General features: G+C 53.2%; 1 protein-coding gene across 2 annotated transcripts in view; it reads left to right on the top strand.

Annotated features, from left to right (window-relative positions):
* Window positions 1-1,793, top strand: part of USP46 (ubiquitin specific peptidase 46) — a 42,661-nt gene extending 40,868 nt beyond the window's left edge. For both annotated transcript variants that reach the window (XM_038769324.1, XM_038769323.1), the window contains exon 9: window positions 237-1,793. In XM_038769324.1, coding sequence (XP_038625252.1) covers window positions 237-338 — 102 coding nt within the window. In that variant the 3' untranslated portion in view covers window positions 339-1,793. The remainder of the gene's footprint in view (window positions 1-236) is intronic.
* Window positions 1,794-12,723: the final 10,930 nt, after the last annotated feature.

The following is a 12,723-nucleotide window of genomic DNA, read 5'->3' as shown; positions in this document are numbered from 1 at the left end:
ATGGGACTGCGTACATTCGGCCCCCTGGAAGGTCGAAGTGCCATGAACTGTTTGTGGGGGGACGCGGGGCAGTCGGTCTCCCGGTGACATGCCCTCCCCACCCTTGCCCTCTGGTCGGGGCTTGATGTCTTGCCAGCGAATCGACCGTGCGTCTGCATACGCGCGTCTTCCAGTGGCATCATTCCCCCGGGCAGTTGGCATCGGAAACAATTTGTGTCCCATCTCTTTCCGTGCAGAAGATCGACGCCCAAGCCATCGAGGAGTTCTACGGCCTGACGTCGGACATATCCAAAAACTCCGAGTCCGGATACATCTTGTTCTACCAGTCCAGGGAGTGAGCCCCCGACCTGCCGGACCGCGTCCCGGGGCCGGGGGTGGGGGGAGCGCCGAAGCGGACCCCCGCCGGTGCCCAGGTCCCGACGGCCCTCTCCTCCGACCTCCGCCGGATGCCACGTGAGCAGCTCCCGGGCTCCTTGCCCCTCGCGGGCATCTGTGGGTGGCGGCGGCGGCGTGGCCAGCCAGCCTGGGGTTCGGCGGTGGGAGACCAGCGCGGGAGGGACCCCACCCAAGCGAGAGCGAGAACCATCAGCCTTCCGCCCACCTTCCACTCGAGGACCCGGCGTGACGGCGTTCCCCAAGTCCGAGCCCCCTCAGCTGGGCTCCCTGCTCCGAGCGCGCCTTAGGCCCGTGGCCTTCCGCGGATCCCAGGAGACGGGAAACGCCGCCATGACCGTCCCGCCTGGTTGGGGCCGGACGCTCCAGACGTTCCTTCCAAGCCCCCTCCAAGGGGGTCCGGGCGGCCCGCGGGAGCGTGATCCGGGGCCGACTTCTCCGGGGTGCCCCGGGACCGGTGCAGCAGGAAGCGGAGCCAGGAGGGAAGAGGTGGGGCCGGTTTGGGTGTGGGGCAGAGGAGAAACCTCATCTCATTCTATTTCCTCCTCCCGTTTTGTATTTCCTGTGTATTTATTAGAAGGCCCGTCACCCGGGACCTTTCTCTGCCCAGGGGGCGGCTGCGATGTGGACCTTTGGCCAGGATTTTGTTGTGCTCCCCTCTTTTCCTCCTCCCCTCCGACCCCCACCGCAAGTGATACCTGTAGCGCTTCTGAGTCCAGCACTCGGCTTCCGTCCAGCTGAGGTCCCGGAGTCCTTTAGGCTAAAATCTACCGTGACCAGGACCTGGTTTTGTCACCTTACCTGCCCTCAGGGCGCCAACCTAGGCTGCAAGGTGGGCTGACGTCCGGCGGGAAGCAGCCCAAGGCCCAGTGGCCTCTAAACGAGCCGGCACTTTAGGCGAGCAAGTGGGTCCCCCCGTCTCCATCATTAGAGGCAGGGATGGGAGCCAGAACGCTGCGATGCCAGGGAGACCTGCCTTTGTTCAGGATCCGCACCCAAGGATCTCCCGGCCTCTCTGGGTTTCCCAAAGGAGCAGCTGCTGGGATTTACTGAGCACCTCCGGTGTACAGAGCACTATCCTGAGCACCCGCTGTGCGCACAGCGCGAGATTGGGTGCGTACTGAGTACGGAGCTCTGAACTGTGCACGTGCCGTGCGCAGAACACTTTACTGGGCATCTACTGTTTGTGCAGAACACTGTACTGGGCATCCTCTGTGTGCGAAACGTCGTACGGAGCGCCTGGGAGAGGACAATGGGAAATGCACTTTCTAGTGGGAAGAGGACTCGCGTGGAAGGAGCGTGGCCTGGAGGGAGGGGCCAGATCACGGCCGCTACCCCGTTTGGAGCGGACGACGATTTGCTTTTGTGGGAAAGGTGATTAAAAACCCTATTTGAATGTCGCCCGTGTTGTTGCTGGCTCCTTGAAACCGTGTCTCCGTTTGGAAGCGTGACGCTGACGTCCCAAACCGGGTTGTAACGGCGCTCTGCTGTTCACGCGCGGGGGTCGACCGGGACCTTCCGAACCGACCGTTTGGAGCCGGAAGCGTGTCCCGGGGGAGGCCCGGGCCCGTGGGAGCTAGCGCGTCGTGCAGAGAAAGGAGAGAGGGATCCCCGGCAGAGGTTTGCATGGAGGAGGAACTGGCCTGGTTAGAGAATTGGCTCTCCATCCCCTGACAACATGATGAGGCCCCGAGGAAAGGGGCCCCGGAGGGCCAGGATTCTCTAGCAAGCCGCCCGTCTCCTCTGGCTCAACTTGGGCGAGTGAGGACTTTGTGGGGTCAGGCTGGGGTCAGATCCAGCAGGCCAGGAGAAGGAGGAAGGCTGGAGGGGAGTGGAGCGGGCATAGTGGGTTGTTGGTGCAATAATAATAATTATGGTATTAAGCGTTTATGTGCCAAGCACAGTACTGAGGGCTGGGGTGAAATCAAAACAATCGGACTGGACACAGTCCCTGTCCCACATGGGGCTCACGTTGTACAGATGAGGCCCGGAGAATCAATCAATCAATCGTATTTATTCATCATCATCATCATCATCAATTGTATTTATTGAGCGCTTACTATGTGCAGAGCACTGTACTAAGCGCTTGGGAAGTACAAATTGGCAACATATAGAGACAGTCCCTACCCAACCGTGGGCTCACGCTTACTGTGTGCAGAGCACTGTAGAAGTGAAGTGAGTTGCCCAACGTCACGTAGCGGATATGTGGCAGGGCCGGGATTAGAACCCAGGTCTTCTGACTCCCGGGCCGAGCTTTTCCCACCAGACCACGCTGTTACTCGTTTCGTCTGGGAGATTTGGGGGTTCCCTACCTCACTGGAGGGAACCAAAACCAATCCAAAAGTGAGCGGTACCAAGTCCAAAACAGATCCCGAGCCTTGGATTTCCTCCCGCGGGGAGAATGACCGAGCGTGGTTCTCCCTGGTTAGTCGAGGTCTGTTTCTAGGTCCCGGGCTTCATCCCGTACTGCCGGACGACATTCCCTCATCATCCTGCTGCCTGTCCTGGAGGGGGCTGGGCCGGGATGCATTGACCGTCCCGTCCTTGCTGGCTTTTCCATCCCCAGGGAAAAAGTCAGGATGCTTCTTCTAGTTTACTGCTATGTCAGACTCTGCCTCGGTCAGGGAAACACTCTCTTCCTGCCTGATCTTCCCAGGACTGTGTTCACTCTTCCCCCCACAAACCAGAATATTTCCGGTACCGGTGTAGGGTTTGATTGTTTGGCTGGAAACCTGCATTTTAATTTTGACTAATTACCTAAATTTTTCAAGTAGTCCAAACCAAGGACCTTAAGCGTTAATGTCCAACCTTGTGAAATCCCAGTCAGCTTGCCTTTACAACAGTTTGTGGGAAGTAATAGTTGTGGATTTGAGGATGCCCCCCACCCCCCCAACCCCAAGCAGAGTCGGAGGGGATGGAGACCGAGGCCGGGCTGGGAGCTGCGGTTCCTCCGGAGTCCGGCCCCGAGGTGAAGCGCGGCGGCCTGTGGGATGGGAGCAATGCCAAAGCAAAGCAGGTGTTTGAAGGTCTGGCGTGCAGCGTGTGGCTCTGAGCGGCAAAGGAAGGGCTGCCTCAGTGGGCCCCGCAACGCAGGGCCCAGTAGAGAATTGTTGCTGCCATCTATGAAATCACTCTGTCCCGAGGAGAAAAGGGGCTTGATAACGCCTTGCCCAACCATTTATATATATATAGTGGCTCAGTGGCAAGAGCACGGACTTTGGAGTCAGAGGTCATGGGTTCAAATCCCGGCTCCGCCAATTGTCAGCTGTGTGACTTTGGGCAAGTCACCTCACTTCTCTGTGCCTCAGTTCCCTCATCAGTAAAATGGGGATGAAGACTGTGAGCCCCTCGTGGGGCAACCTGATCACCTTGTATCCTCCCCAGCGCTTAGAACAGTGCTTGGCACATAGTAACCACTTAATAATATTTATATATATATATATACATATATATATATAATATCTATATACACACACACACGTGCACGTGCACACATTCGCACATGCACATGCGCTCTCTGTATATCTCCATCTGGAACTATTCCCCCGCATTGCTCTGTCTGGACCTATCCCCACTGTTCTGCATGGACCTATCTTTTAGACTGTGAGCCCACTGTTGGGCAGGGACTGTCTCTATATGTTGCCAATTTGTACTTCCCAAGCGCTTAGTACAGTGCTCTGCACACAGTAAGCGCTCAATAAATACGATTGATGATGATCTATCTCTCTCTTTTCCTCCGAGTGACTTCAGAGTATCCTTGGTGGACCACGCTGCTGGGCGAATCCAGATCGGGATGAGGGATCAGGAATGCCAGAGATCACAATCAACATTTTTCTACAGAAACATTCAGGACACGTCACCCCACTCCTCAAAATACTCCTTGGTTGCCCATCCTTCTCCATATCAAACAAAAGCTCCTCACCATTGGCTTTAAAGACCTCCGTCACCTTGCCCCCTCCGGCCTCACCTCGCTTCTCTCCTTCTACAACCCGGCCCACACACTTCACTCCTTTAATGCTAATCTTATTGTGCCTCCATCGCGCCCGCCTCGCTGCCGACTCCTGGCCCACATCCTGCCTCTGGCCTGGAACGCCTTCCCTCCTCGAATCCTACAGATAATTCCTCTCCCTTCCTTCAGAGCCTTATTGAAGGCACATCTCCCCAAAGAGGCCTTCCCATTTTTCCTCATCTCCCACTCCCTTCTGCATCACCCTGACTTGCTCCCTTTGCCCTGCCCCCTTCCCAGCCCCACAGCACTTATGTACACATCTTTATTTTTATTTATTTGCATCGATATCTGTCTCCCCCCCTCTAGACTGTAAGATCATTGAGGGTAGGAAATAATAATAATGATGGTATTTGTTAAGCGCTTACTATGTGCAAAGCACTGTTCTAAACACTGGGGAGGTTACAAGGTGATCAGGTTGGCCCACGGGGGGCTCACGGTCTTAATCCCCATTTTACTGATAATGATAATAATAATAATAGTAATAATAATAATGGCATTTATTAAGCGCTTACTATGTGCAAAGCACTGTTCTAAGCGCTGGGGAGGTTACAAGGTGATCAGGTTGGCCCACGGGGGGCTCACGGTCTTAATCCCCATTTTACTGATAATTATAATAATAATAATAGTAATAATAATAATGGCATTTATTAAGCACTTACTATGTGCAAAGCACTGTTCTAAGCACTGGGGAGGTTACAAGGTGATCAGGTTGTCCCACGGGGGGCTCACGGTCTTAATCCCCATTTTACAGATAATAATAATAATAATAATAATGATGGCATTTATTAAGCACTTACTATGTGCAAAGCACTGTTCTAAGCACTGGGGAGGTTACAAGGTGATCAGGTTGTCCCACGGGGGGCTCACAGTCTTAATCCCCATTTTGCAGATAATAATAATAATAATAATGGCATTTATTAAGCGCTTACTATGTGCAAAGCACTGTTCTAAGCGCTGGGGAGGTTACAAGGTGATCAGGTTGTCCCACGGGGGGCTCACGGTCTTAATCCCCATTTTACAGATAATAATAATAATAATAATAATAATGGCATTTATTAAGCGCTTACTATGTGCAAAGCACTGTTCTAAGCGCTGGGGAGGTTACAAGGTGATCAGGTAGTCCCACGGGGGGCTCACGGTCTTAATCCCCATTTTACAGATAATAATAATAATAATAATGATGGCATTTATTAAGCACTTACTATGTGCAAAGCACTGTTCTAAGCACTGGGGAGGTTACAAGGTGATCAGGTTGTCCCACGGGGGGCTCACAGTCTTAATCCCCATTTTGCAGATAATAATAATAATAATAATGGCATTTATTAAGCGCTTACTATGTGCAAAGCACTGTTCTAAGCGCTGGGGAGGTTACAAGGTGATCAGGTTGTCCCACAGGGGGCTCACAGTCTTAATCCCCATTTATAACATGTATATATAATAATACACAATATAATATATTATAATATAATAATAATGATGGCATTAACTAAGTGCTTACTATGTGCAAAGCACTGTTCTAAGCGCTGGGGAGGTCACAAGGTGATCAGGCTGTCCCACGGGGGGCTCACAGTCTTAATTCCCATGTTACAGATGAGGTAACTGAGGCGCAGAGAGGTTAAGTGACTTGCCCAAAGTCACACAGCTAAGTGGGGGAGCTAGGATTAGAACCCTTGACTTCTGATTCCCAAACCCGGGCTCTTTCCATTGAGCCATGCTGCTTCATTGTATATTGTTGTAATGTACTCTCCCAAGTGCTTAGTAGTAATAATAATAATAATAATGGCATTTGTTAAGCACTTACTATGTGCAAAGCACTGTTCTAAGTGCTGGGGAGGTTACAAGGTGATCAGGTTGCCCCACGGGGGGCTCACAGTCTTAATCCCCATTTTACAGATGAGGTAACTGAGGCCCAGAGAAGTGAAGTGACTTGCCCAAAGCCACACAGTGGTCTGCATGTAGTAAGCACTCAATAAATACAACTGATTGCATTGTACTTTCCCAAGTGGCATGGTAAGCACTCAATGCCAACTTGTACTTCCCAGGTGCTTATTACAGTGCTCCGCACACAGTAAGCGCTCAGTAAATACGATTGATTGAATGAATGAATGAAATGAATAAATACTGATGATAGTGATGATGCAGATAAGTCCTTAAAGTAAATATTCACATCAAAAGCGCTATGTATGGTAAGCAGCATGGCTCAGAGGAAAGAGCCCGGGCTTTGGAGTCAGAGGTCATGGGTTCAAATCCCAGCTCCACCAATTAGCTGTGTGACTTTAAGCCCACTGTTGGGTAGGGACCGTCTCTATGTGTTGCCAACTTGTACTTCCCAAGCGCTTAGTACAGTGCTCTGCACACAGTAAGTGCTCAATAAATACGATTGAATGAATGAATGAATAAATAAATACTGATGATAATGATGATGCAGATAAGTCCTTAAAGTAAATATTAACATCAGAAGTGCTATCGGTAAGCAGCGTGGCTCAGTGGAAAGAGCCCGGGCTTTGGAGTCAGAGGTCATGGGTTCAAATCCCGGCTCCGCCAATTAGCTGTGTGACTTTAAGCCCACTGTTGGGTAGGGACAGTGGAAAGAGCCCGGGCTTTGGAGTCAGAGGTCATGGGTTCAAATTCCGGCTCTGCCAATTAGCTGTGTGACTTTAAGCCCACTGTTGGGTAGGGACCGTCGCTCTATGTTGCCAACTTGTACTTCCCAAGCGCTTAGTCCAGTGTTCTGCACACAGTAAGTGCTCAATAAATACGATTGAATGAATGAATGGGCAAGTCACCTAACTTCTCCGGGCCTCAGTTCCCTCATCTGTAAAATGGGGATGAAGACTGTGAGCCCCTCGTGGGACAACCTGATCACCTTGTATCCCCTCCAGCGCTTGGAACAGTGCTTTGCATTTAGAAAGCGCTTAATAAATGCCATCATTATTATTATTATAAAAAATGCAAAGGTGACCCCACGGTGCTGTCCCCGCCCCCCCACGGGGCAGAAAGGGTGGGGGTGGGGGGGTCGGGTGCCCGAGCCAATGAGAGGCCTGAGTCGCCAACGGAGCTTCTGGGCCCGCCCCATCCTCGTGCTCCCTGGGCCCACGTGCTGGCCCGGGACCCCGCCCAGACCAGCTGGGCATCTTCTTGGGCCCTTCGCCCGGGGACCGGACGGACCTGTCCGGTGGGGGTCTCCTCCCTGGGGTCACAAGGCCTTGGCCACCGGAGGACGGTCCGGCGGGGGTCTCCTCCCTGAGGTCACCTCGCCCTGGCCACCGGAGGACTGTCTGGTGGGGGGGTCTCCTCCCTGAGGTCACTTCGCCCTGGCCTGGACACTGGAGGACGGCCTAGCGGGGGTCTTCTCCCTGAGGTCACTTCGCCCTGGCTACCGGAGGACTGTCTGGTGGGGGGGTCTCCTCCCTGAGGTCACTTTGCCCTGGCCTGGCCACCGGAGGACGGCCCAGCGGGGGTCTTCTCCCCGAGGTCACTTCGCCCTGGCTACCGGAGGACTGTCTGGCGGGGGTCTCCTCCCCGGGGTCACCTCGCCCAGGCCCTGGCCACCGGAGGACTGTCTGGTGGGGGTCTCTTCCCTGAGGTCACTTCGCCCTGGCCACTGGAGGACGGTCCGGCGGGGGTCTCTCCCCGAGGTCACTTCGCCCTGGCCACCCGAGGACGGTCCAGCGGGGGTTTCCTCCCCAGGGTCACCTCGTCCAGGCCCTGGCCACCGGAGGACTGTCTGGTGGGGGTCTCCTCCCTGAGGTCACTTCGCCCTGGCCTGGCCACCGGAGGAGGGTCCAACAGGGGTCTTCTCCCCGAGGTCACTTCGCCCTGGCTACCGGAGGACGGTCCAGCGGGGGTCTCCTTCCTGGGGTCACCTCGCTCAGGCCCTGGCCACCGGAGGACTGTCTGGCGGGGGTCTCCTCCCTGAGGTCACTTCGCCTTGGCCACTGGAGGACGGTCCAGCGGGGGTCTCCTCCCTGGGGTCACCTCGCCCAGGCCCTGGCCACCGGAGGACTGTCTGGAGGGGGTCTCCTCCCTGAGGTCACTTCGCCCTGGCCACTGGAGGACGGTCCAGCGGGGGTCTCCTCCCCGGGGTCACCTCGCCCAGGCCCTGGCCACCGGAGGACTGTCTGGTGGGGGTCTCATCCCTGAGGTCACCTCGCCCTGGCCTGGCCACCAGAGGAGGGTCCAGCGGGGGTCTTCTCCCCGAGGTCACTTCGCCCTGGCCACTGGAGGACAGTCCAGGGGGGTCTCTTCCCCGCGGCCACCTCTCCTAGGCCCTGGCCACCGAAGGACTGTCTGGTGGGGGTCTCTTCCCTGAGGTCACTTCGCCCTGGCCATCGGAGGACGGTCCAGCGGGGGTCTCCTCCCCGCGGCCACCTCGCCCAGGCCCTGGCCACCAGAGGACTGTTTGATTGGCGTCTCCTCCCTGAGGTCACTTCGCCCTGGCCTGGCCACCGGAGGACTGCCCAGGGAGGGTCTCCTTCCTGTGGTCACCTCGTCCCGGCCCTGGAAAACGGCTGAGGTAAGACGCGATCTCGGGGTTGGTGAGAGGTCACCGCAGGGTAGGTCAAGGGCTGAGGGCGTCCAAGGGACCCCCTCCCCACTAAACCCCCCTTTTCTGACCTCCCCGCGCCCACGGAACCCCGACCCTTGCCGCCCCCCTCCTCACGTTATTCCCCCTTCTCCCTCTTGCCCTCCCGTCTCCCCTTTCTTCCCCTCTCCCCCTTTGTCCCTTCTTTCCTCTTCCTCGAATCCCTCTTGCTCCCTCCGGGTCCAGGGAGGAAGCTCAGGGCTGTCTGCCGCTGCCCCGAAATTGAGGGGGGCTCGGCAGGTCCTGGCACCCAACCCCGGCCTTGGCACTGGTGAATGCCAAGATTTAGGGCCTTGGTTTGAATGTTGCCTTTTGCAAGAGGAATCTCGTCAGATGGGGAATGGGGGCACCAGATATAAGAAGTGGAGACGGGGTCTCTTCCCCCCAAGTTTTCCGGAGAGCAGGGCAGAGATGTTTGGGATAACCCTGCAGCCCCCACTCCTTCCTGACAAACCCCTTACTTGCCCTGTTCCCCCTCCTTTCCGCATCACCTGTGCCCTTGAATCTGTACCCCGTAATCCCTTTATTATTCCCCTCCCCCCCGGCTCCCCAGCACTTGGGAACATATCCATCTGTACCACTGAAATGTCAAGGAGACTGTAATGTCAGGGACATTACATGTCAAGAAATGTCAAGGAGCTTAGATTGTAAGCTCCTTGTGGACAGGGATCATGTCTACCAACTATTATTGTGTTCTTCCCCCAAGCGCTTTGTACAGTGCTCTCCACACAGTAAGCACCGAATAATTACGGATGATTGGGGGAGCGAGAGCCAGTGTCCATCATTAATAATAGTAATGGCATTTATTAAGCGCTTACTATGTGCAAAGCACTGTTCTAAGCGCTGGGGAGGTTACAAGGTGATCAGGTTGTCCCACGGGGGGCTCACAGTCTTCATCCCCAGTAGGGGCCAAGTACAGCCCCCACTTTTCACCTGTACTGCTCTCCCCCTTCTAGACTGTGAGCCCGCTGTTGAGTAGGGACCGTCTCTATATGTTGCTAATTTGTAGTTCCCAAGCGCTTAGTACAGTGCTCTGCACACAGTAAGCGCTCATTATTACTCTATTTTGCTTGTACATATCTATTCTATTTATTTTATTTTGTTAGTATGTTTGGTTTTGTTCTCTGTCTCCCCCTTCCAGACTGTGAGCCCACTGTTGGGTAGGGACTGTCTCTATATGTTGCCAACTTGGACTTCCCAAGCGCCTAGTACAGTGCTCTGCACACAGTAAGCGCTCAATAAATACGATTGATTAAATACGATTGAATTGAATGAATGAGTGAGTGGCCTGACCGTGGGCTGGGGGCTGCCCGATTAGGATAGCGGGTGTTCGATTGGCATCCTCTTCCCTAGCGCTTAGTACAGTGCTCTGCACACAGTAAGCGCTCGGTAAAAAAGATTGAATGAATGAAGGGTGCTTTGCAACGTCTCTTACACAAAACGTGTGTTGTGAAATGCCCAGCACCCAGTAGGCGCCCAACGGCTATTATTGATCGATTGTTTCACCCCCCCACCCCCAACGGGTGAGACTGTTTGGGAGCCAAGTCCATGCCCCACTCACTCATTGAAGAATGAGGTTTCCATCCTCCGGGACCTCATTAATTAATGATGATATTTGTTAAGCGCTTAGTATGTGCCAATCACCGTGTTAAGCGCTGGGGTAGATACAAGGTGATCAGGTTGTCCCACATGGGGCTCACAGTCTTAATCCCCATTTTACAGCTGAGGTAGTTGAGGCACAGAGAAGCTAAGTGGTTTGCCCAAGGTCATACAGCAGGCAAGTGGCGGGGGCAGGATCAAAGGGCCCACATCCTTTGACGCCCAAGCCCGTGTTTTCATTCAAACATATTTATTGAGCACTTATTGTGTGCAGAGCACTGTACTAAACGCTTGGGAAGTGCAAGTCGGCAACATATAGAGACGGTCCCTACCTAAAAACAGGCTCACAGTCTGGAAGGGGGAGACAAAACAAGCCACACGTGTTAATTGATTGGGTCAGCCCAGCATTTACCATGTGCCAGGCATTGTAATCAGGAGTTCAATAAGGGCGACTAAAATTTTTCCATTCGGTGGGTCATGTTCTTGGTACATTTCCAGCTCCCCTTTGCAGGGTCTGGAGTGCAGTCGCCACCCCCGCTCTTGTTAATCTCCGGCGGTTTTATGGAGCTTGGCTGGTCGCCACCTAAATATCCGCCTCAAATCCAAACACGCTGCCATCCGCCTGACTGCCTGCGGGAGTGTGGTACCCACCTCTCCATGGCAACGCACGAGGGTGTGAAACCCTGGTCTCTGCCACGTGTGTGTGTGTGTGTGTGTATATATATATATATATATATATATAAATATATATAAATGTGTGTGTATATATGTGTGTATATATATGTATATATGTGTATATATATATATATATATATATATATATATATATATACTGACCCTTTGTGAAAACCTTTATGCCTTGTTAGTGAACTCTCCAAATAGGAGAGAGCTCTGGGCTGCTGCTTAGTAATGGAAGGTAGAGACTCGGTCTCTTTTCGGCCCAGCGTGGGCACTGCCCCCCGCCCCTCTCCATTAAATTGCCTCCTGAACACCGGAAAAACTTTCACTCGGATAATAATGATTATAAGGTTGATGGTTATGATTATAATGATGATTATAAGGCTGTTGGTGAAGCATTCTCTATGTACTAAGCTGTGGGCCTGATGAAAAATAATCAGATTGGACAAAGGCCCCGTTCCATAATGGTTTGGGAGGGAGAGAGACAGAGCTTGCAGGGATCCTGTACCCATTTTACAGATAATTGTGGTATTTACTGTAAGCACTGAGGTAGATATAAGGTAATCAGGGCAGGCGGAGAACTGGCTCTACGCGGGGCTCACGATCTAAAGAGGTGGGAAAACCAGGTGAGGAAATTGAGGCACAGGGAAGTGAAGTGACTGTCCCAAAGCTAGGAACTGAGCTGGGAGTAGCACGAGTTCCTCTGATTGCCAGCTGTATGGTCTTTCAATCAATCAGTCATGTTTATTGAGTTTTTACTGTCTGAAGAGCACTGAACTAAGCATGCATTCAATTGTATTTAATAATAATAATAATTGGCATTTGTTAAGCACTTACTATGTTCTAAGCGCTGGGGAGGATACAGGGTGATCAGGTTGTCCCACGTGGGGCTCACAGTCTTAATCCCCATTTTACAGATGAGGTAACTGAGGCCCAGAGAAGTTAAGTGATTTGCCCAAGATCACACAGCAGACATGTGGTGGAGTTGGGATTCGAACCCATGACCTCTGACTCCAAAGCCCGTGCTCTTTCCACTGAGCCACGCTTGAGCGCTTACTGTGTGCAGAGCACGGGAGAGTACAATATAATAGAATTGTTCCTTGCCCAAAATGAGCATACAATCCACTGTTTTTCCCCAGCTGAGGGAGGAGGAAGCCTGCGCACTCTGACCCCAAAAGGGCAAGAAACAGCGTGGTCTAGTGGATAGAGCCCAGACCTGGGAGTCGGAAAGACCTGGGTTCTAATTCTGACTCCACCACTTGTCTGTTGTGGGACCTTGAGCAAGTCGCTTCGCTGGGAAGCATCATGGCTCGGTGGAAAGAACACAGGCTTTGGAGTCAGAGGTCATGGGTTCAAATTCCTGCTCCTCCAATTGTCAGCTGTATGACTTTGGGCAAGTCACTCAACTTCTCTGTGCCTCAGTTACCTCATCTGTAAAATGGGTATTAAGACTGTGAGC

Source organism: Tachyglossus aculeatus, chromosome X5 (assembly GCF_015852505.1).
Source record: "Tachyglossus aculeatus isolate mTacAcu1 chromosome X5, mTacAcu1.pri, whole genome shotgun sequence".
Taxonomy (NCBI): domain Eukaryota; kingdom Metazoa; phylum Chordata; class Mammalia; order Monotremata; family Tachyglossidae; genus Tachyglossus; species Tachyglossus aculeatus.
Note: the sequence above shows the minus strand (reverse complement) of the source record. Positions and strands in the feature narration are given on the sequence as shown.